The sequence below is a fragment of the Sitophilus oryzae genome, unplaced genomic scaffold (genome assembly GCF_002938485.1).
Source record: "Sitophilus oryzae breed Bouriz unplaced genomic scaffold, Soryzae_2.0 scaffold_1297_pilon_pilon, whole genome shotgun sequence".
NCBI lineage: Eukaryota > Metazoa > Arthropoda > Insecta > Coleoptera > Curculionidae > Sitophilus > Sitophilus oryzae.
In genome coordinates, this window is record NW_022145945.1 from 6,247,013 (window position 1) to 6,273,338 (window position 26,326).

At 33.1% G+C, this 26,326-nt stretch overlaps 2 protein-coding genes across 3 annotated transcripts in view; one reads left to right on the forward strand and one right to left on the reverse strand.

Annotated features, from left to right (window-relative positions):
- LOC115874659 (guanylate cyclase soluble subunit beta-1) overlaps window positions 1–26,326 on the reverse strand; it is a 69,019-nt gene that overhangs the window by 9,538 nt on the left and 33,155 nt on the right. The window contains exons 12-13 of the mRNA XM_030889876.1: window positions 24,730–24,867; window positions 22,578–22,735 (exon numbers count right to left, since the gene is read on the reverse strand). Of these exons, the coding sequence (XP_030745736.1) occupies window positions 22,578–22,735; window positions 24,730–24,867 (296 nt within the window). The remainder of the gene's footprint in view (window positions 1–22,577; window positions 22,736–24,729; window positions 24,868–26,326) is intronic.
- On the forward strand, window positions 942–22,521 carry LOC115874660. 2 transcript variants are annotated; one of them, XM_030889879.1, is made up of 7 exons: window positions 942–1,289; window positions 13,500–13,667; window positions 14,846–14,950; window positions 16,328–16,456; window positions 16,515–16,665; window positions 20,798–20,965; window positions 22,374–22,521. In XM_030889879.1, the coding sequence occupies exons 1-7, from the start codon at window positions 1,163–1,165 to the stop codon at window positions 22,519–22,521; spliced, it is 996 nt and encodes a 331-aa protein (XP_030745739.1). In that variant the 5' UTR covers window positions 942–1,162. The 2 variants fall into 2 exon arrangements, with proteins under 2 accessions (XP_030745739.1, XP_030745738.1); XM_030889878.1 differs by having other exon boundaries at window positions 16,328–16,454; window positions 16,507–16,665.

The following is a 26,326-nucleotide window of genomic DNA, read 5'->3' on the forward strand; positions in this document are numbered from 1 at the left end:
ATCAGGAAGATTTCTATTTGGATATCTTTGAGCATAAGCCTTGAGACCAAGAAGCAAATTTTCCTCACAAAATAAATTCACTAGTCACATATCTATTCGTTCCGCCAGCAGATACTGCTTTATTTTTGTTGATAAAATAATAAATTATTAAACTATTGTAGGTAAATTTAAGTAAACTGTTATAAATTATAAATAATAATGTCCATAAACTTATGTCGACTTTGAAAATAGTTACTAACTGTCACTAGAAAATTGCCTTCGCGACACCAGCCATCTTGATTGCAATTTTATTTAAAAATCGCTTTTTATTCAAAATTTGAGCTAGGATAGGTATAGGAAACCCTAATATAGTTTGAAAGAGCATTAGAATCTGCTTCGATCAATTTTAAAAAATATAGGGTGTTGCATTTGAAATAACGAAGCTTTTATATAAAATACATCCTTAAAATAGATCAGCAACTTTTGATAGCCCTGTATAAACTTAAGGAAGCAATACCATTTTTCAGCAAAGTTTATTTCTCTATCTTTAAACTCAGCATAAGAATTAATTCTGAAAAGTAATGTACAGGGTGTTAATAATCTATTCTATTGTAGCATGCAAATTTAAATATCTTTAAATATCTCAAAAACCAAAGATTTTAGATATATTTAACCCTTATAATAAATGCCTTATTTTGGGCCCAAGAATCCAAAAATGCAATAAAATACCGGATGTTCGATAAGAAAAAATATAACTTTGGTATGGATTTTAGTTCTGAAATATCCTGTATATTTCAAAATAATTTTAAATTGTGCACATTGTCTCCCCGTATATACCCATAAAATATTTTGATTAATCATCCATCCATTTTCGTATAATCAACCGAGGCGAATGAGATGCGCCACCCTGTATACAATAATTCTGCCACCCGTATTTTCAATTTTGACACATGTTAGTTTTCTATGTAATTTCGCATATCAGGTGATACTATTAAAGCTCTAAATCGTTATTAGGAAACCTCTCAAGGACAAATCTTATTAGTTCTCGTCTCGCAAGTAGGATTTTCTTCCTGTCTGCCACGAAAAACGTTACGATACGTACCGCAAATAATAATAATAGTAATAATGAATAAACGATGCGAAGAAATTGTTTTGAAAAGCGTGAATTAAGTGCGCAACTAGCATGGAACATTTTTTAGATTGCTATTTGGATAATTTCAAAGAAGCTCCTAGAAACAGTTTGTACGACAGAAGAACGAGGAAAGCCATGGTGGAGTATATAAACACTTTGATCGAGGGCTGTTCTGCAGGTAACGAATAGGCTAGAAGTTGTCAGTTCGCACGGAAAAAATCAATGTCTTATTAGATTGAGTATACGAATATTAATTTACAAAAAAGGCTGATAAGTAATACCGAATCGGCCCCAGAAAGGAATCGGGTTCATCATTTCAGGAAATATTTGTACCCATAAAATACTTCGATACAGCAAATTTCAGATTTTTATATACAGGGTGGCGCCCGTCATACGCCGCGGAGACTCCAAGGAGAACGACAGTTTGTATTGAAATGAAATACATAATTATAACCTAACCTAACCCTATATAATAATTTATTTTCGGATTTTGCGAGAAAAATAAAGGTGAGTTTTATAAGAGGAGTAATATCACTAAAATGTAAGGTTTTTGACATATTTAACATTTTCTAGAAATAAATTACACTATTTAAATTAAAATAAAAGCTACCTAAATTGGAATTTACCCGGTATAGCCAAATATGTAATTAAATTAACAATTGTGCCTTAAATCAAATTAAAACCTGCTCAAAAAATTGATACAGGGTGAGACAAAATTAATATTAAACATTGGTCACCTTTAAAAGCATGTTACTCTTTTATTTTAAATGGAACACCCAGTATATTATTCCGATATTCAAAGAAAAATTCATGTCTCTTCAAAATACTATTAAGGTTACCTACTCCTCAAACAAAGATTTTCCTAGATATTTTCATTTACATGATTTGATCTAAGTAGATCTTTATTATTTTATAAAATCTAGGTGGCTGTAATATGTCCGACTTTACTTCAACATAGCTGTCTAATCATTGGCGTAACTACAGGGGGGCCCAGGTACTACTGGGCACCCCCCAGAGGAATCCTGAACTATGACTCTTGGCTACGTATTAATTTTTATTTGCTTGTGATGCAGTAAAAATGACGTTTCTAGTTTTATTTAGTTAATATTATTTTGTTGTGTTCAAAAAATGTGCTAGTTTTTATTTTTTTAGAAAATTTGTAGGTATTTAAGTAATCTACGGGATAACCTAGTCTATGAAAGTTATTGATAGAGAAATTCATGTAAACGTTTTATTCAAAAAATGTGTTTTTAAAATTATTTTTCAATTTAAAAAAAAACAAAAGCCCTAGGCCCCCTCTGGGCTCAGCCCCAGGCCCCATTAACAGAATACTTAAATGCTCCTGTTCTTATCTAGTCTGTTTTTTTTTGGGAGGGGGGGGGGGATATGTTAAAGACAATGTTTACAAAGCTCGACCAACTATTGTCGACAACATGAGAGAAATTATTTTAGCTGCTTTTCGAGATAGAACTCCACATTTGCCTTTTAAAATGAAAAGATCCTTTTGAAAAGACAATCATTTTATGCAGTTAACAGGAAAGGAAGCATTTTGAGCATTTGATTTTATTTAGCTAATTTTTGCACATAATTATAGGTTTTTATCTAATTTTAATTCTGTAATAATTAAAATATGTTTTAAACGTGTATCTTTTTATTACCGTTGTGTATTTTACTCTATATAATCTTTAATTTTTGTTAAATTAACAAAAGGTATATCACACAGCCACCGTAAATTTTTTCAAATAATACATCTTAAAAATATTTTGAAGATATGTAAATTCCTCATTGAACACCGGAAAAATATACTGGGTGCCATTTAAAATAAAGAAGTAACTTGCTTTTAAAAGTGACTATATTAATTTTGTCTCTCTATAATAACTTTTCGGGTCAAATTTCAATTTGGTTTAACATACAATGGTTACTGTAATTAAATATCAGGCTATACATAGCCAACTAAAATTTAGGTAGCCAGGGCCGGATCTACCTAAGGGCTACTTGGGCTGCAGCCCAGGGCCCCGAGGTTACAAGGGGCCCCCAGACCCCGCTAAAAACAATAGGCGATAATTTGAGTTTAAAAAAAATCTAAATTAAAAAAAACTACCATAATTTTTAATTACTGCACTCATTACAAAGTATTCACGTATTCAAATGCAACGATTCTCTCGTTCACTGTTTATTTATCAGAAAACTATCAAGTTCATTGTTTATTTTCAGAAAAAAATCAAAGTCTTAATTTACAATAATGTCTGGTCGAAAGTATAAAAGTGGAGCTGAGAAACGCAAATTACAGCTAGATTGAGAAAAAGAAAGAAAAAAATGTGCAAAAATTGGGACTTTTTTCAAATCAAAACATAAAAACGAGGACGAACTCGCTGAAAATTCATCAACAAGCGCCAAGGAAGGGATCTTATCTGAAGAGAATCTATTTGAAGGGAGTAGCAAATCGCAACACCAAGAAAAAAAGACAAATGATGAAAATGTGCAAAGTTTTGACTACCAGCAACCCTCTTATCAAACGGAAAACGATATTGGTGTTCAGCGACAGGATGGTAACACAAACACGGAGACAGAGACACGGATTTAGTGAATACCTATTAATTTTAAGTTTGAGAAATATGTTGAGGTGGGCTGGTGGCCAGAATTGCTAAATAATGATTTAATGACATCCTCTCACATAAAATGACTGACTTTCAAAATAAAAATCCAAAAAATATATATTCAGCTTCTATAAAGAAATACAAGGAACAAAACAGAGCATTTTCAAATAGCCATTTCACTAAAAAATGAAAAATGGTCAATCACTGGAAAGATCTTGGCTAACATATTCAACCAGTGTTTGTGCTGTTTTTTGTTTGCCTTGCAAACTTTTTTTTTAACCTCTTCTCAATACACATCTGGAATTTCTGATTGGAAACACATAGGAACTTGTTTAGAAACCCACGAAAATTCTAATGAACATAAGAAATCAATGTTAGTGTGGTTGACACGAAACGAAAATAAATCTGTTTTAGGCAAGCAGTTTCAGGAGTAATTAAGAAAAGAAATATATTATTATCAGAATGTCCAAAAACGGGTAATTGTAGTGGTAAAATTTTTGAGTATAAGAGGCTTAGCATTTAGAGGTTCTGAGGAGGTATTTGGTTCTCCACATAATGGTAATTTTATGAGGAGTCTGGAGCTATTGGCAGAGTTCGATCCATTCATTCGTGAACAGATTGAATATCGGGAGCTGCCACCAAAACCGATAATATCGTACTTATCAAAAAGACACAAAGACACAAAATATTATTCAACTGTGATGGATTCTACACCAGATCTGTCTCACAATGATCTGTCTCACAACTTGCTATTGTATTACGATACTGTTTTCGGGGAAAAGTATATGAAAGATGTGTAGCCTTCATTAAAATTAGTAGTCATACTGCCTTACATTTATTTAATATTCTACGAGACTTTATAGAAACAAATAGATTACTACTGAGGGGGCAATCTTATGACAACGCTGCCGCTGCCAATATAGCGGGTCGCTACAATGTTTGGTTTGGCATCAGTGTTGTTACAATAGGTACAATTGTACTATTTTGGGTACATTTGATAGTCAAGGAGTACATAGGTACAATTGCAAGAAAAAATGTACAATTCTTACTTCTCAAACCAAAACTTAAACCCACGTACATATTTTTAGACGAACGGTGATACGCGATGCGTGGATTTGAAATGCAGGTTGCTAGGAGCAGAGGCACAGAATTATACAGTACGTCTGTCCGTTCTGTGGCTACGGGGTATCCGTGAGAGGGTAAACGATATTCTCTCGATGTTTTTCGTAAAAAATTAGACAACGCGTCTCATCAATAAAAATTTGACAATTTTGCAAGTAGCCAATAAAATGAGTGGGCGGAGCGATTTGCGGTGACGTCTCGTCAAGTCGACGTATAAAATATATTGTTATTTATTTAAATATTTTTTGTCCGCATTCCTTTCATAGACACAGATCCAGTAGATGTACTGTACATCACTTGAAATGCTGTTCAAGCCGCACGGATGTCGAACGTAAGTTTCATATCCATGCGGTGAGTAGGAGGGGGGCTAATCACTGGCGACCTTAGAGATCTATTGTGTCCCGATGTCAAACGTGACGTCACGCAATTAGTTCCCATTTAACCAATGCTATTCAAAGCTCTTTGTAGCTTCTGTATTGCTGTCCTCCATTTGCGAATTTCAAGTTCCAGAGCTTTACGCCCTGGGCTGCTCAGAACGGTTCTGAAAGGAGCTGTGCGAGATAGCCTGGTGCCTCCATATGGCGCGGAACCAGTTCTGAACTTTATGACTCAATTGAATGGAGGGAGAGTATCGCGTTCTTGAACAGTTCAGAGCTGCTCAACTGCGTGAAAGGAGGACAGCATATGGTGTATAATTCTGTGAGGGTGCATCCACATTATCCTAAAAAAAGCGGATCGGCGTAACGACCTTGAATCGATTTCCAGCAATTCTATTGGCTGAAAAATTCATCTGTCAGAAATTTTATCTGTCAAATTCACCTGGCAAAAATTTCAGCCAATAGAATTGCAGGAAATCGATTCAAGGTCGTTAAGCCAATACGCCGTTCGGCTGTTTTTAGGATAGTGTGGATGCACCCTACGTACCAAAACTTGGTAAAAAGGTAAATAGGGAGATCACATGACCCCACATTTTTGAACCAAAAATGTACAATCCCACTTAAAAAAGTACAATTTCGACACCATTTATAGTACAAAAGTTTTTGCCCTTGTAACAACGCTGTTTGGCATGGCTATAATTGAGTACTTAGGTAGGCCCCTAAGTAGTTTCAGCCCAGGGTCCCACAAATTCACGATCCGCCTCTGTAGGTAGCTGTTACCGAAATTTAAAATTTACTCTTCATTTTCACAAAATGTGAAATATGTCAAAATCCTTAGATTTTGGGTATATGCTTCTTTGATAAAACTCACCTTTATTTTTTTCCTAGAATCCGAAAATCAATTAATATATAGGGAATTATTATTATTAGAAAAAAATACAACTTTGATTTGTAACTTTTTTTTAGTGATACTTTGTATAATTCTATATATTTTTATAAAATGCTTTCAGTTAACCTATATATGCTGCCAACATTTAATTTCGATATAAATTACCGTTCTCCTCAGAGCTTCCGCGAAGTATAGTTTACGATCATTCACAATGTCTAAAAAACACAATTAAAATTAATAAAATATCCTAACAACAGCTTGCGATAGTCTGTTGTATCCATAGAGACAGCATAATATTTAGCTTATAAAACAATAAACGTTTGGTTCCTAACCAAAATTTTTCTTGACGGGTGATAATCAAAGGCCAAAATGACATTCCTAGCAAATTTTGAAGTATAATTAGTGGAAAAGTCAAAAGTTTGTTAACTTTTTCCAATAATTGAAAATTACTACCACTAATTATGACGTTCTGAATTGGGTAACATTGACATTAAAATTGGGTAAACAAACTTCTCTACGGTTAATTGAAACTACTAATTTATTCCACTGATTTCGAGGTTATGAATGAAGCTTTATCTCAAAAACAAAGATACAGTTTTTTAAATATATTTTTTTATTTAGATGAAGATATATTTTAGATTATGCACTAATCTCAATCTGACAAAAAATACCGTCTTCTTTTATGCGAAAATTTAAGTTGGCCCCATTTTGTTACAATACCAAAGTGTTACAATGCTAATAATATCTTATGTAAGTATATTTTACAGCAAGCCGTTAACTTTGAAGCCACATATCTCAAAACTACATTTTTTGACTTATATCACTCTGGTTTTCAACGGCTCGAGTTGGTCAAGGTATGCCTAGAGAAGCTGAACAAATTAGGCAAAGAAAATTAAATCAACCTGCTTTGGGTGACCCCTCAACAAGGTCTAGGAGTAAACAAGTAAAGTTGTATACTTTGACCGGCATTGTTTCCTTTACCCATTGTGTTCGTTAAAGGGTTGATGCGTGTATTATAACAAAACTTGCTTGAATAGTTTGGTAAGGGTATATTTTAGACATGAAATTATTGTGCCCTTTCTGTTAACAAATAAATTATCTGCTTGTCCACGTCTACGCGAGGTTTTGTGCTTTCAAACAGTTATAAATGAACTATACGTCCACATGAACATGTAGCATACATGTATTATGCCTCACACTATAATAGAAGTGTTGTGGTTGGTTCGACTAAAGTTATTCTGTAAACGACCCGAAAACGTATCGATGCGAGACAGCGCTGTCAATTTAAATAAAGTCTTTTTACGTGTTTTAAAGAAGTTGTTTTTGTTTGACTCAGCGGCATAGCGTGGCGCCAATAACAGGGGATGAAATAAGTAATAGAAATAAACATTTGCCCATCACGATAAAGTTTTTTTATTATTTTTTTTATTAAAGTCTTTAATTTTGAAGTTACAAAAATAAAATATACAAAAAATGTAACAGGTTAAAAAAATAATCAAACCAATTTAAAAAAAGGACTAAATTTAGATAAAAAAACAAAGCTGTAAACGTATCTGTTAGATAAAATAGGAGACAAAGCCAACAATAGTATATTACATACCGAGGAGGGAAGTGTTTCATTACTGTCGAGAGATTAATTAAATCTCGAGACAATAATGAAAACTTTCCTCCGAGGTCTGTATACTATTTTATTTACATTAATTACATCATTAATTAAAAAATAGGGACAGTCTTTTATTTTGAAAAAAAATAAATATGCGAAAATTTGTCGTTTTCTGTTTTGGCATTTCCATATCTATAGTTACGGGTACCAGTGGTTGTTATGGCGCAAACCTTCGACAGCAAAACAAACAACTAAGTGACAGTTTTAAATTCCTCGTTCGCTTTTTCAAATTTATATAACATAGAAAGCCAGAATGTCATCGGAAACTTCTGATAATGAAAACTACTTTAATATTGGAACTCCACCAGAACTTACAGAAGCTGCAAAAAGAGCAGAAGCCAGTTTACTTCCAGAGAAAAGTAGGAGGCGATATGAAATAGCATTGAAAGTATACGAAAAATGGTGTGCCGAAAGAAATGCTAAGAATATTGCATCGGAGACAGTCTTGATGGCATATTTTAGCGGCATGGCAAGGCAGAAAAAGCTCTAAAATTTAGTCTTTGGGCTACGTAGAACATGATACGGACGGACAATGCTAGAATTAAGGGAAAAGACTGGACATATCAAAATATCACAAACTCGTCGCTTTTTTAAAACGCCAGAATGTAGGTTAAACCCAAAGAAGTCTAGCATTTTTACCTTCAACAAATAAAAATGTATTAAAATCTTCAATTATTATTGTTAATCTTCTTGTTTATTTTTGTTGATATTGGATAAGTATTTAATAAAGATATTACAAGAATATTTTTGAGGGACATGGGTGAAGGAAATGGAAAAGGGAAGAAATATAGATAATTTGAAAGATTTTTTAAAAATCAGTAATGTCAGTATTATATATATGGTTGTAGATAAAAAAAAATATTGAGAACATGTTCACTAAAATAGCGAATACACCATTTTAATTTAGTATTAGTATTCAAAATATGCTTTGGAGGGCCTTCTTCAATAGTTTTTAATTTTTCTGAATGCATCATGAAAGATGATTGCAAAATTATTTATATCTTACAGCCGCACTCAGAATCGGTCAACGCGACGCGCGACTTAATTTTTTACTTCATACCGCGAACGAGATGTGTTTAAAAAACCGCATCACCAACCGACTAAAACAGCGAACGGGAGACAGACTTTCCAGATGGTCTCCTGTCCATCCATTCGCATCGTCTAACATCGCTTAACTTCGATGATCTTTTATCAGGTGTTTAGTACACTGAAGTTTGTCTAATTATAGTTCGTATCAAATAAAATTTTAGTCATGTGATTAAGCTTGACCGGCACAGCGTTGCCCTCTTTTACATATTTTCTTTTAAAAACTTAATGTTAAAATGGAAAACAAAGTCCAAAGTTTTAGTAGCCAACACTTTGTGAGAATAATAGTAGTAGGTTTCCACTAGCATCCATTTCGTCTAGCATTGTTTAACAAAATGAGTAACCGATCACTCAAAATCAACATACGTCTGCGTTTTGTCCATTTTATGTATACTCAATCCTCTTATACGGCTGGGAGACATGGACGATTAAAATGAACAACATGAGACGGTTGGAAGCTTTTGAAATGTAGATCTACGAAAGACTTTTGAAATGTGGATCATTGAAAATACCCTGGACAGATCATGTACGCAATGAAGAGGTTCTTGGGAGGCCTTAACATAGAAGTTGATTATAGAAGGAAAGGTAGAAGGCAGAAGAGGACTTGAAAGACGCAAGCACTCTTGGTTGAAAAACTTACGAGACTGAACTGGACTGAACACACACGAACTGTTTCGAGCTGCACAGGACAGAGAGTGTTGCGCCACGATTGTTGCCAACATTCATTAGAAGATGGTACTATAAGAAGAAGAATGGGAAAGCGGTAGTAATGTCCCCTAAGTACTGTTAAGAAGGTGAGTTTTGTTGCTGTAAATAATAAGTGTTTATATATTTATAATTAATTTATTTTGGTTTCCTAAAATAGTTTGAATAAAAGAAAATATGTAAAAGTGTCCAGTGATCATTTTAATCCTTGAAGGGAAATGTGTTCTGTCGTTGTTACGTTACCAGGCCCATCTTTTGCCTGATAAGAAGCAATAAAACGCAGATACGTAACTGTTCCCTAATGTTCCCTAAAAGTGACAAAACTTTGCTCACTGGGTGGGCAACGCTGTGCCGGTTAAACTTAATCACGTGACTAAATCATCATTATTTACATCAACAAAACTCACCTTCTTAACAGAACTTAAAGGACATAAAGAACCATTACTACCGCTTTCCCGTTCAAAATGTTCGAATAAAGTTGCGATGAGTTTTTTACGGCTATCAAGCTATCTTGCACCACTTCGCACTAAAAGAGGTTCTAAAAAGAACAATGTTCGACTGCAAGGTCTGCTAGTAACCATTTTTTAAGCTTAAAGTATAACAACACTACATATTTATTTAAACCAAAAACTCGTAATACAAAACTAAAGTGTCAAAACAAATGACAAGGTCAGGAAATAAATAAATAAATAAATACGGCATCTTGATATTTTTTACAGCAGAACTACTACCTGAATCCCCAGCGGGAAATTTAGGTCAGGGGTAATGTTAGTCAGCTCGGTGCCAAATATATCCATGGTTGGCAATACCTAATAAATTCAAAAATCGCGCCCTCGCAACTAAAAGTTTAATCCATAGCAAATATATATTATTTGTTTGAGAGTTTTATAATACCTGTCTCGAAAAACCAAGCCGAGTACGCCACTGCCCGAGAGCAACCCGATCTCTTTTTATATTAAGCTATTTACCGTGTTTTCTGGCTTGTTCTGTAGAGTTCCAATTTTCATAATAAACCGAAGGAAACCTTGAAAGTGACAACGGTCTTCGAATGGCATAAATAAAATTGTACGGTGGTTCGCCCAGGTCAGGGAGTATGTGACCTACTTCCGTGCAATTTACATAAATAAGCCGCCCGTCTGTTTACGAACCTTAGACGCACGTTAGCTTATTTGTCCGTTCCCATTTTTATAGTTCCCATAGTTCTGTCAAATTAGGTTTAATGTCCGACCTTCCCCAACGTAATCTGATCAGAGATAAAATAGAGTTGAAGTATATATTTTCCAGGCTTTGAATAAATAATATTAAGGACGGAGCATATTTATAAAAAAATCTTAGGTGGAGCATAATGGAGTGGAGATTAATATGTCTAAAAATATTAGTTCGAAAAAGTAGCAAAATAAGCGTTCGGCATTTAACGTTTTATGTAAAACTGGCTAAGTATTTTTTCACAAATGAGGAAGGAAATTAAAGAATAATGGATTATTCTATATCCGTATTGTAGCACATTTTTATAACTTCTTTATTTTTAAGATTTTGATGGTCAAACATCAACAAAATATTGCTTATGTTTGGACTTAATTTTCTCGAAAATAAAGACATAATTTAAAATTACGGAAATCCGTTACAATACGGAAATAGATTGAAGTTTTGTGATTACAGTGATATATGATTTATATGGTTTTGTAACAAATTACTCGTTATTTTATGGCAAATTCTGAAGACCTGCAAACCTTAATCAAAGCACGTGTGTTCACATAGCACATATTTCGGGCTAAGCCTAAAGGTACATTCAGGCTGAGATCGTCGAGCGTCGCGTCGCGTCCGCGTATCGAAATAGAATCAATTCACTTAACTTAAATTAGACCGTTCAGGCAGACAGTGTCGCGTTTGGCGTTGCGCGAGCATCCGCTGAGCGTAGGGATTCGAGTTCAATGGGGCGGACGCGACGCAAACGCGATGCGACGCTCGACGCTCTCAGCCTGAATGTACCTTTAGGCAGATTTCTGAAATTTAATATATATTTCCTTCGATCACACACCCGCTTACACGATAATAGACTCTTAAATTGCGCATTGTACTTAAAACATATGTAAAAATATAATACAGGATAGATTCAATAATTTGTTGATTCTATTTTATGTTGTCAATATTTGTTATTGGTTATTAAATAAGTTCAGGATAGCTCAACAAATCCGCACAATTTTAAATCAAACTCTGATGTCAACAGGTCTCAAACAGACCTGTCAAAATTAAAACTAGAAGAATTTCGGACTTCCATTGTATGTAATTATTTTGCTTACACAACGTTTCGGTCTGAAGTATCATTAACCGTTATCAAGTGTGAACTAAACTACAGAGCTTATATACTCTTATATACTAGGGCGGAGAATTTACTCTATGGGTTCCTCGTTCTCTCCAGTGATAGCGAATATACTCACCGGCAAAAAAAACGGTCACTAAAAACTAGTCCCAATTTCAAAGTTGGATTTCTCGCGAACCACTCATTAGATCTTGATGATTTTTATTTAAATTGTAAATTAATTCCTTCTTAACGGATGCTACGACAGAAATTTTTATTCCGAATTTATTTTGAGCATATACAGGGCACAACAATAAGACGAAGTTTTTTGCCCGAACTTTGTAACACCCTGTAGGGTGCAGCAGCTGTAGTAGCTATTGCTAAATTAAATCACATTGTAGCCTCATCTTTTGTGAGCATTTTCTTTTTTTAATCATGACATTATCTCTGTTTGTATTGGAGATACGCCGCTTTAAAACGAACGTCTTGGAAAAATGCTTCGCAAGCAAAACCGCAATTCATCCGTGAAAAGGACTTTAGTCCATTGCTTAATATCCCAATTGACATGTAAACGCGCAAACTGAAGATGTGCTCAACGATGTCTTGGAAGTAGCTGAGGTCCTGTGGCAGGCTTCTTTGCAGACATGCTGTTTTCTTTTAGTCTTCGTTGGATTATTCTCTCACTGACTTGAGTTCTACACACGGCTTGTAGCACATGTTGATTCTGAAACGCTATAAATCTACGATTGCGTAAAGTATTCAGGATAATAAAGCGGTCGTCAATTACATTTGTCATCCGTTTTCTTCCGGAACCCACTCTCCTGGTGAAATTTCCCTTTTCCATATACCGATTCCAGGCAGCCTGGAATGTGTTGTTCGAGGTATATCTGGGGTATCGGACACAACGTTGACTTCGGCCATCCTCAATTAAAGCCACAATACGAGCAACATCCGTCCACCATCCGTCACAGATAATGGCATTTTTTAATTTGACAACCGTTGTTGTCATATTGCAAATACTCATAAATCCGTTTTCGCCTATGTAGCATGATTATTTACACATAAAACTCTCTGCCTGCGAAGCATCTTTCCGAGACGTTTGTTTTAAAGCAGCGTATCTCCAATACAAATAGAGATAATGTCGTAATTAAAAAACAAAATGCTCACAAAAGATGAGGCAACAATGTGATTTGATTTAGCAATAGCTACTACAGCTGCACCCTACAGGGTGTTACAAAGTTCGGCGAAAAACTTCGTCTTATTGTTATGCCCTGTATATGCTCAAAATAAATTCGCAATAAAAATTTCTGACGTAGCATCCGATAAAAAGGAATTAATTTACAATTTAAAAAAAGTCATCAAAATATAATGAGTGGTTTGTGAGAAATCCAACTTTTTTTTTAATTTTATAATTTTCTGGAACCGATAGACAGTTGGATTCCTTCCTGAATCATCTTAATTCACGAAATAACTCAATCAGATTCACGATTGAGAAAGAGGAACATTTCTTTCTACCGTTTCTGTATGTTGTTGTCAGTAGAAGCGATGAATCGATTAGCACTGCTGTACATATAGAAACTTTTTATTTATATTTTTTTAGTCATTTTCGTACTTTATAAAATGTTTATGTCTTTAATGTTTTGGTTGCAGCTGACGATGGAGATACGGAAATAACGTGCCAAACAGCAGTAAGAACGTTAGTACGGTACCATCAGAGAGCAAAAGCATCCAACGGTAACGTGTGCATGATGGGAAAATACCATAACATCCTATACATAGCAGTTAGATTGTGTTACCTCTGGGGTGTGAAAAATTTAGGTACGTGTATGTATAAAAAAGTTGACACAAATTATTTAATTTAAGTATAGCTTTTCTTAAAAACACTCCCTGTTTTAGAGTAATAAATTAATTATAGGTTTGTTCCAACCAGCATTTCGGGATCGTTTCGAAATCGTACTCGAATCGGTTTTCTTGCACTTTGTAATGCCGCAACCGCACATGCGGCATTTAGCGATCTCCGATCGGGGCTTCGCCGATTTCCTATGTGTGTGGATGGGGAAGTCGGAGTTCGGCGACTCGATCGGCGACGAGCACGAGCGCTCATCTCTATGTTGTTGCTATCAGTGGCCGCATGTGTGGAGTTGAGCGCTCGGAGTTCGCTAACGTTTCGTGAGTTACGTGACGGTGCAAAAAGTATCAACGTTGGAACGCTTTGTGGATTGTTTTCGGGACTGCCAAAAGTGTCAAACGTGCGTGTATCGATCGGTTTTTTGTTTTTGTTTAGAATTTCATAACATAACCCTATTATTTTTGTTTGCAATTTGCAATAATAATAATTATTATTCTTGAAATGGGGAATCAGAATCCAGTAAGTAAGTTGGTAAGTGTTGTTTCAAACTGTATACTCACTAACTCACTTACCTATCCTCTCTTTTCTGATCCTGTTATGCGTAGTTTCCTGTTATTCCATTGCAGTGCAGTGGTAGAATCTTTAAACATTATTTTATAAATAAAAAATTAATTAAAATTTCCAAACGATTTACTCCACACAAACTCAGAAGCAAAAGTATAACACACACGTATTCGAATTCGTAAAAAATAACCGAGGCAGAAGCATCAGCTGGACGCCGGACCAGAATCAGCTGTTAAAAATCGATAATCCCTGCCAATGTCCTTTAATGCGCAAGGCAACCCAAAGAGTTCTCAATCTGGACCATGTACCGAAATTACCGTTCTGAAATCATAACTAAACGATCCCAAGGTAGGTTGGTACGCAAATAGGATCGTCCGATAACCGTTAAATCTCGGTTGGAACACATTTAAATTACTGCGCACGAGCGTGATCGTTCGGTGACGGTTCTGCGGCGGGTTGGAACAAACTTTATGCAACTTTTCTATAATATTATATTTTAATATACATCTTTTAATCTTTCAAAAACAAAGCCATTGTACCTTAGCTGCTTTATTGTTATTTAACGCAATCCCTTTGTTTCCAGATATTATTTCCGAACTTCTAAGAGACATCTACTCTTGCGAATATACCTTTGAGCGAATAATTATTGGAGCTATTTTTGGCACTAGAGCTCCACATTATATAGCAGGTATTCAATTATTTTGTAATCATCTATGTCTTTGAACTTTACTCAATATTACAATACAATATCTAATCATTGTCGATTGAATTTTGTATCAAAGATTCCGGAGTGAATCCCAAATTCCTTTTTGTTAAAGAAGTTACTAGCTGCTACGTCCCACTAGTCAACTCGCATACCCAACAATGTTGCCGTTTGATGTCGCCTTATTTTATGAACGGTTACAAGACATAATATACCGTATGATCTTGGAAATGAACATCGATGACATTCCTCGTATAATTTATTTGATTAATAAATAAGTGAAATGAATGACAGTATTGCTAGTAGCAGTGTTTGCCGCGAATGTAATGACAGTTTTGTGTATTTAGTGTGATTCGGAAATACGTTAAAAAATTTCATCCAAATGAGATAGCGGAAATAGCACCTTTAAAAACATTTTAGTGCAAAGAAGAGTTTAGCATGGCATTTAAAATCACATGCACAAGTGGCACAAGGTAATTGACCAAATTTTCAAAGAAGTGAGGCTGAGTCAAATGTACCTAAGCATTCTCATCCAGGATATTAGTAATGATGGTGCATAGACTTTGACTTTGTCCTTTTCAAGAATGTAAATATTTGATCTTAATATCCTCGATCGAGGGATAATAATAGTACTGTTTTAGGTGATGGTTTAAATAATAATAATATCCCTGTACAAAATATTAAAAAATTGTCCTATGTGTGATTTTGTCAGTAGGTTTAAAGATGACATACATGAACATTTTAAACAGGATCATGATATTAGTGTTAAAATAAATAACATGAACTTATCCTCAGCACAACAATAAAATTAAATTTGTGGTTTTCTTATAATAAGATATTTGAATTCAAAAATAGTAGATAAGAATTTTTCTAGATGGTTTGACTAACGTTCACTCTGAATAAAATGCAGTTAAAATTAAAATCTAGCAGCTTATCAAAAGTTTTTTTTTTGTTAAAGTATCACATATTTCCATAAATAAAAATATCTGAATTTAATTTTTAAACAAATTTTAAATCTCTAGTGAATATTAGACTATAACAAAATAAACAATCTACACTAAAACGCACAAAACTTGCTATTCATTTCACTTATTCTTACTACATCTAGTATTCTGATTACTATTAAGAACGTTCTAACAAAATAAACCAAATAGCATTCAAACTTTAAAATAAACCGTAAAAATAAACGTCTCTAGTTTAGCTGACAATTGAAAATCATGAAATTAAGGGATAACAAACGGCAACGTTGTTGGGTATGCGAGTTGACTAGTGGGACGTAGAAGCTAAGAATAAATATATTATATTTGTTACTATATTTAATGGGTAGTATGTGGTATTATTATATCATGCTTAAAACCGTAGGATGGAAAAGTGACTTCGATGATAAAGAGGATAATTTTAGAGGTCTCATCTATTTTTTAGATAAAGCTAATAAAGCCAAATTAGAGTTTCCATTTGAGTTGAAGAAAAATGAAACAAAGTTATTCAGGTGTTATAGAAAACGTATATCATCCTCAGAAATATACTTTTTATAATTTTAGGTTTATAGACTTGCCAATCGAGAGTTGTGGTAAAACATCTATGGTAAAATTGAGCGTTCAATTAGGATTACCGGATAAATTATTATTTTTCACACGGTTTGGTGCCTTAACATCACATGAAGCGGATGACGGTGATTCTTTAGAATTTATTTTAAACAGGCAAGTGCATAACAACTGGACTGCTTAAGTTATATTGTAAAAGAAACAACTTTTTCAAATATATTTAGTTTTTTAAAATTCGACCAATAAACTCATTCTATGGCTATTTATTTCTTTGAATGTCAAATTGATTTAATGTAAAAATTATCAAATTGAGGTTTAAATATCTAACTATACCGGGTGCGAGTCAAAAGTGGCTCACCCCTATAACATTTTTATCTTTTTAAATAAAAAAAAACGAGATTTGGTATGTTATTATATGACATAAATTAGGATTGATTGACGTATTTAATTCTTTTCAATCACTTCCTGTTTCACCGGAAATGACTTCAACTTTTTATTTTTAAATGACACCCTTTGTATTTTTTTACTTCATTTGATTTAAAATGGTATTGTGTAAACATTTGACATTTTCAATTAAAAAAATGGTATCCTAAATTTTAATTAGAGTCTCCATTAGTCAGTGGCGTTGACCTTAAAAAGCATCAAAATATTTCAGTGCTGGACACCAGCACCAAATTTGGCACACAGCTTCTACACATAATAGAGCTTCAAAAATTGCCAGAAGACAATCTCTGGCATGTCCGGATCATCCTTTGATGACGTCATCAAAATGGCGGACAAAATTTTTAGCAGGAAATTAGATTATTACCAGTAATTTAGTTATTTTTTAACCGATTTTAAGTTTTAATAGCTCATTTTAATGTTTGAATAATTTGCTAAAAAAACCTTATATTCATTTTTTTGTAGGGGTAGTTTTAACGCATCCCTTAAAATTGTGGTAGTTAGTAAAAACTGACTGCTTTATTGTCAACAAATTGTTAACAAAAAACAAAACCAAAAAAAAAATTATATTAAATATTAAGTATAAAACAGTTTTTTAATTTTAATTATTGTTTGTCCCTCCCTCCACTAACACACCCCCTGCCCCCACGTTCGACTGAACTCTAATAATTTTCTTGTATTGCATGCAAAATAAAAAATATTTTTTTGGGATTTATTAAATGTTTGTTAATAATTTTAGAAAAATAAAAAAAATTATCACTGTCCCCACTCCTTCCCTCTAATAAATTTTCTCAGCCCGCCCTGACCCTTTTTATCCCCTCAATCAAGCAGAGCATTCCAGCAGTATAGCGAAAACATCGTTCAATCTTATATTCGGTCAAGACTTACGCAACGGTAGATAAGGTTGATATTGTTTTTGATTAGTATATCCCGGAAAGCTTAAAAACAGGAGGCGAGGTGTTCTGGAGATAGGGTAAGCATAAAGCCCAATGTGATAATTTCCAAAAATTTTAATTCCTTCTTGGCACACAGCCAAAATAAACAGGACTTGTTTGGGTTTTTGGCTCAAAACTTAGTAAAGATGGATGTACCGATTAGAAAGAAAATAATCTGCACATATGAGAACTTGGTCATTGGTCATTAGTTCCGATAATGAGGTTTCTTATAATCATATTTCCCCAACATTTCATGAAGAAGCAGATGCTCGACTCTTACCACATGTATGGCACACCTTTGAGGAACATACCAAAATTACTATAAAAACAGTAGATAGTGATGTAGTTGTTCTTGCAATATATGCTTTTCCAATGTTGGAGAACATAGAGGAGTTATGGGTTGAATATGGAACGGGAAAAAATCTAGAGTACCTTCCAATTCACCAAATTCAGCAAAAACTTTTACTTGGTGTTTCAGACTTGCTTCCCTTTTTCGTGCTTTTTCGGGGGCAGATACTGTTTCAGGTTTTGGGGGAATCGGCAAAACTACAGCATGGAATACATGGATGTCATATAGAGAAGTAGATGAAGCTTTTGTTAAATTTCAGAACATACCCTGCACCAAGACTATATTCCAAAACGAGAAAGCTTTTATGATTTTTCAAAGATTTGTATTACTTATGTATCATTCAACTAGCACTGCGGAAACTGTAAATGAAGCAAGGCGAATCCTTTTTTGCCAACATAACCGTTCCATCGAACATATTCCGCCAACGTGTGAAGTTTTGCTAAATCATCTTAAAAGAGCAATTCTGCAGTGTTTCGTGTAGAGAAATTGTCTTCAACGAGATGCAGATCAGCCAAATCCAGGCGAATGGGGGTGGAAGAAAGTTGGGGATCAATTTGAACCACTTTGGTCTACAAGTTCCGATATTTCAATGGAAAAATTACAAGAGCTTATCGCCTGTAAATACACCCAATGATGTACTTCAAAATGTCGTTGTGTAAAAAGTACCTTAAGGTGCACAATGCTCTGCAGGTGCGAAGGTCAATGTACCCGCGAATAATTTTCTTTTATTTGGGAATATTGTACATATTATTAGTAGTAGTTACTATTTTTAATTATAAGTGATAACGAAGTTAAGTTAATTTTAAGTTATTTTTAGTTTAAAAATGTACCCTCTCAAGTTATTTTTAGGAACATTTTTATTCATTTTTTAGGAGGATTTAGAGGAACTTTGAGGGCTGGACAATGCTCTGTAAATGTCATGTACCCGCGAAGTTTCCTTTTGTTTGAGAATATTGTACATATAGTTACTATTTTGTAGTAATAAAATTAGTGTTAAGGTATTACTTTAATGTTTATCTTAGATTTATTTTTATGGTTTAAGAAATATTTTTTCGCAAAAGTTATTTTTACCCTGAGAAATGTATCTTCCGAAGTAATTTTTAGGAAAATACTTGAAATGGGTATACATTATGCATTTTGATAAATTTTTAGGTGTATATAGGTTAGAGGGGTGGACAGGAACAAAAAAAGAAAATACTTAAGTAAGGGAAGGGTAGAAAAAATAAATATTTAAAAAATTATGAAAACTTATTTTCTTACTTATGAAAACAAATTTGTAACATTTCAGCGACAAGGCAAGAGGAGGACGTGTCGATGGGGGAGGGGGGAGGCAAAAAATAATTAAAATTAAGAGTAGTATACGTAATAAACAATTTTTTTGTTTTGTTGTTTTAACGTTTCAATTTGTTTAGAATATAACCGTCATTTTTCATTTATTTATTCCGATTTTAAGGGATGTGTGAAAACTACCCCTCCTAGAAAAAAACTGAATACAGTTTTTTTTAGAAAATTATTCAAGCTTTAAAATGAGCTATTAAAACTTAAAATCGGTTAAATATTAACAAAGTTACAACTGATAATCCAATTTCATGATAAAAGTTTGGTCCGCCATTTTGATGACGTCATCAAAGAATGATCTGGAGATGCGAGAGATGGTCTCCCGGCAATTTTTGAAGCCTTATTATATCTAGAAAGCGTGTGACAAATTTGGTGCTGATGTCGGGCACTGAAATATATTTAGGCTAATGCCACTGACTATAAATGTTAAAATTTGAGTCAAAATACCAAGTGTGTGGTATAAAATTATTCGTAAAAATCGCCTTTTTCAAATATGCTAATGAGCCACCTTCATTCCAATGGAAAAAATTGAGATATGATTAAAAATACGATTTAGGCATCTTTTAATCGACCAGGACAAAACACGAAAAACATTAGACAATCAAATCTTTTTTCCATGGCTCTTTGACTAAAAATTAGTGTTTTTAACTCAGCCATAGATAACTAGATTTAAATTTAAAATATACGATTTTTTTAAGCGAGAATGTCAAAAGTTGACTTGATATGCCATTCTATTCAGAATGTCATTTTCTATCGAATAAAGTAAAAATATAACGAGGGTGCCATTTAAAAATCGAAAGTTGTAGTCATTTTCGGCGAAACAGGAAATGACCGAAAACAAGTGAATACGTCAATGAATCCTAATTTATGTCGTATACTGACATACCAAATCTCGTTTTTTTTATCTGAGAAAATAAAAAGTTATATAGGTGAATTAGTTTTGAAACGCACCAGGGATAATAACTATAAACTGTTGACACTGTAATACATACATGTTGACACATAATGCATGTTATGTACTTTTTAGGGTAATTAGATATAATTAAAATGAGAATTATACATGATGTTAAAATATAATTACAATATTATTACTCTAAGTCTGGAGCCAAGATTTCTTTATAGCTTAGTTGTATACATAAATTTTATGTTGCATTTTAATTAGCGAATATTATAAAAGGATGTTAACAACTAAATTTATTTCAGTTATATTATCCCAGTTTTTTAGGTTAATGGAGTTCAACCACAGCTACCCGTATAATTTGGTAGCATGTCTACAAATTCTTTTACGCGTTACGACAAAAGTAACATTTAAAAATACCGATAAGATATTGAAAGATGTCATGATGGATCAGTATGAATCTTTGATAGAAGACGGAATAATGCCCTTGTCTCGGTAGTATAATTTTATTATTATAATAAATATACAGGGTGGTCCGAATTGTATTCCGGAAACTTCGGCAGCATATTCTGCAGATAAAAATAAGTAAAAAAGCTTGTGTAAATGTATGTCCTAAAGTGCTTAGTTTCGGAGATACAGGGTGTAGAAGTTTCATTTTTATTTCGATTTTTTCCAAATAATTTCTGAAGTAAGGTCAATATTTGGATGAAAATTGGTGTCTAGAAGTTTTTTGACATAAGAAATTCGGTTTTGATGTCAATATGACTCCTATTTGTAGCGGGCGCCACCTACTCTGGTTTGAAGAGTTATAACTCTTCATCCGTACCTGTATAAAACTACTGAATGAAAAAATGTGTATTTTCGTGATTTTTTACGTAAAAAATCGCTACGAGCAACCGTTCTCAAGATATTTAGAATGGAAATAGTCAATACATGTCATTATTGACAAAAAAATAAACACGTTGAGTAGATAGTTATTTGTCTGAAATAACAAATTTGGGAAATTTTTATTTTTTTAAATTAACAATAAATTTTTCTGCAAAAAAATAATGACAAAACAGTTTCTGTTGAACTTTTGACACAAAAACATTCCAAATTTATGATTTCAGTTTGATAACTATTTAGTCAACATGTTTAATTTATGTCAATGATGACAGGTATTGATAATTTTGATTCCAAATATCTCGAGAACCATTACTCGTAGCGATTTTTACCAAGAGACCTTTTTTACGTAAAAAATATCGCAAATGTATATTTTTTACTCAGTAATTTTATACAGGTACGGACGAAAAGTTGTTAGTCTTCAAACAAGTTAAAAAATAGGTAGGTGGCGCCCTCTACAAGCAGGAGTCATATTGACATCAAAATCAAATTTATCATGTCAAAAAACTTCCAGACACCAATTTTCGTCCAAATATTGACATTACTTGAGAAATTATTAGGAAAAAATCGAAATAAAAATGAAACTTCTACACCCTGTATCTCCGAAACTAAGGATTTAAGGACATACATTTATACGAAGTTTTTTACTTATTTTTATCTGCAGAATATACTGCCGAAGTTTCCGGAATACAGTTCGGACCACCCTGTATATAATATAAGTGTGATAATTGAAATCTTTCAAGTTAAATATCTCGGAAATTGTGCATTTTCGAAAGACAGTTTAAATGGGGCGAATAAAGCTAGCTCTATCTGTAGAAACTCGTTTAGTTAGCGAGAGGAACCATTTTTTTTGCTGGTATAATGACTTCCACGCTAACACCTTAAAAATTATATAGAATCATAAAAATAGGCCCCCTTCTAAAAATACACGTATTTTGATAGCTCAACCGGACTAAAAGTTTAGCTAGAAAATTAGAACATCTTATAAATGAAGATTTAAAAATATTAATGGTATTTTCAGTTCTGGATTTTTACCACCTGAATTAAAACATCTATGTCGCTGTAAAATCAGAGAGTGCCTATGGAATAACTACAATCTACCTCACCGAATTCACGATCTGCCTTTACCAGACCCTCTTCGAAAATATATTGATATTCTAGTAGATTAACTTTTGTTTCATTTTAACAATTATTACTATTTTCAACTTTATATTATAGTAATTACTTGAATGCATCCTCCGAAACGTTGATCTTTCCTGGTACCCCTGTAGTTTCTGTCCTGCTAGTTAGATTGACAGTGTTGCCATACAAGCAATATCTCGGCATCCGTCGACCAATAACTCCGGTGACAACCTCGCCGCAGTGAATGCCAATAGTAATTTTCTGTAAAATTCCAATAAGAAAATTTAAATTATAATTTTCTCACTTTAAGCATTGAGATACTATCTCCATGCTTAAAATGTATATACAGGGTGTCCCCATATTCTATGGACATAGAACTACTATGTATTTTTGAATTCAAAATAAGTTTATTAGACACAATTTACCTCTATACAAAAGTGCTTCGTTTGTCCGTTAGAGGGCATCAAACTTTAAAAAGATAATCACATTTTTAATGAAACACATTCTCCGATATTTTAAGAAACAAAACATATATTTTAAGAAAACTTAAAAATATATAGGCAAATATAAGATAAGCCTATATATTTTTAGTTTTTATTCACAAAATCAACAGTAATATAGAAAAACAGAAGAGTTTAAATTCACAAAAACAATCCTAGATAATTGAGATGGCATATTAATGTATTTTGTACCAAAAATACGTGGTATTTAAATGCAGTGCTGTCAAGAATCGCAGTGAAATGAAGTGTTGTATAGTGTACAGTTGCACTTTTAGGTAAAGTGATAAAACGACGCTCTAACCTAATTATATCGATCTGCTATCTATCAGAGTCCCGTTTTCTAAAAGGTAAGTTTTTTACTTTTAATTTGAATTTTCCAAATCGTTTTTAGATCTTTCTAGACGATGTGTCAACACTGGGCGCCGAACAAGATGTGATTCTGGTAATTGCTTGGTATTTGGGGCTCATTATCGATTTCTGCCGGCGGCTCTCATAATGTTGCCATTATTTTTTTAAATTTTCAAAGTTAAATAACTCTGTTATTATCAATTTTTTTAAAAATGGTAAAGAGAAAATATGTTTCTTTTGGCGAGATCTATAGTCTATACAACAACAAGATCCTTGACAGTGATAGATGTGTCTGTCATTTTAATTTCAAAGTAGTTTATTATATTTTACAAAGAATTAAGTTGGTACAAATGGAACGCATAACAGGAAATTAATATATTTAAAATTTGACTGATAAGTCATTACCAGTCATTACTTCAAAATATTATGAAAAAAAACTGCATAAAACTGAAAAAATGTAAGCGAGCTATTTTATTAAAAACGGTAGGGGTTAATACAAAACAAACAAGAACAAAATACCACATCCCTAAAAAATATAAAAAGAACTATTTCTTACTTTCACGCTTCAAGAAACTTCCCGCATTGTTATTATATTTATCAATATAACTTATGATCATAAATATACAAATTTGTATTATTCCACAGGAATAATTAAAACAAACTATTTTATAAATATTAACACTTACCAAATTTTATATCTTAAAGGATTTATTAATTAACTTTAATCTTAATTTTTTTAAACCAGTACCTTTTGACATTATTTTTCTACAGTACTAAAATCCATTATTTACCTATCGTATGATGTCGATATTTTACAGCTACTCCAGTAGTATATGTTGGGCAGCGAGTATTATCTATAAACTGTGCTCTGGGTCTACAGTTAATTTTCCCTCGATTTTTCCTCCACTTGACTTCAAAAGACACAAAATACACGTAATAACACGAATCAAAATGCATCATCTTCCAAAACGCAGATATTTGACATAAGTTGACACAAAATTATAACCTATAATTTGGCAAGACTTTGACAAGCCTCAAAAATCTGAAGGCGAGTTCATACGCATCGGCATCCGTTTGTCGTACATTGTTCCGTCAAACCAATAAAATTGATATATTATGAACTGTCATTTTTGAAATAAACCAATAAAACTGGTTAAAAACAACAAGAGACGACGCATGGCGGATTTATATTTAAACCCATCCATTGGTAACTTAAAAAATATTAGAAACTTTTCTTAGTAAAATAGATTGGTATGGGACGTCATCTGCTTTTCTTCTGTCATCGTCTGTCGAAATCTCACCTGAGAAAAAAAAAACCGTGTATACCACCCCTTTAAATATTTGCACTTATTTCTGGGACACCCTGTATAGAACACATATGCATTACTAAAAATAGTTTTGGCTTACCACTGGTTTTCCATCGAAGAGGACGGTTTTCCCCAGGTCCATCATGTCCAGAGCTAGACGAGCTATATTCCTAGCATGATTAGGACATGGCTCCGGTAATCCACTGACAGCCATATACTTGTCGCCCACAGTCTCTACCTGTACGAAAATCAAATTAAATTTATTATTTTATTCTACAAAAAATTGATAATACGATACGAAAATTATTAAATATTTCAAAACGAACCATGCAATTTTTTGTCTTCCTCTTGCGAGTCCCTTGGGATAACAGGATTGGTCAGAATTAAAATGGATCAAGTCCAATTTTCTCATATTTTAAGATAATCGTCTTTATACGTATATAGAATATTGTTTTTTCCAGTACCGAAATGAATCAAGTCTATAGGTAACTCTCATTTTCTCTGTAAAATTACCTTTAAGGACATGATTCAGCTAACTTCTAAACCCCTCAATTAAAACTACTATTATTAAACTATTTAAAAACCTAATTTAGAGAATTGAAGATGGCTTGTTTTTCAAATTAATATATTTTTAGAAATAAGCCATAACTGTTTTCAATAGTTCACGTATTAGTAGTTATACATATTATAGTTAAGTCTTCTGGGTATACAGGGTGTCCCAGGCTGAGCGTGCATTAGAAGTTTCTAGAGAACCACAATATCTAGATCGGAGATTTTTTACACATCATTGTTTTACAACGAGATCTATCGATTAAAAATATTTTCAATATGGCAGCACTTCTGGAAATACCGGAAGTTTACAGCAACTTTCTTATTTTAAATGGGTGCCTCCATATTTTATTACATATTTAAATTCTCTGTAAAATTCTATGAATATCGATGTTAAACACTGTATATCTAACATTTTATCCGTTTTTGAGAAAAAAATTATGTAAAATTTTCGGACGAAAAAAACTACCTATCAAAAAAATGTGTATAGCCTAAAGGTCAAATTTAGTGATTACCACTGCCACTGTGACATAAAGAGAAGACATGTGGCTATCTATTTCAAAAATTAAATTGTTCAAATGTCATATAATAATGGCGGTAGTTGTCATGAAATTGAGTGATTAAAAAATTATCATAAATCATTTTTTTCAAATGGAAACCCACTTTTTTATTTCACTAATGAAACGGTTTTTTAATTCGTTACTTTTTAACTATACATGTTCCTATACCTAAAATAAATCGTTTTTAAGTTATTTAAGATTGAGTTTGAAAACGTATATTTTTCTTGATTTTATCTAGCTTCCTTTGATATTAAGTGTCAAACAGTCAGACCATTTATTTCCATCTGTCAGAAAACGAATTATTTGAATTTCCTATAGTATAAATACTGCTTGCTTAAGAGTTTAAAAAGTGTATTTATAAAAATATATCTCGTGTTTTCGGTCTTTAGTGATACCTAATAGTTGATATAGTCTGTGAAACGAATAACTTTGAATTTGACAGTTCCCGCGAGCTTTTCTAGTGTTAATTTTATAAGGTTAGCAACTTGCGGCCATGCTGACGCAATGTCTCTAATAGAACAGCCTCAAAAATATATAATGACATATAAATATATAATGACACATCATATAAAATGACAGCGATCTTTA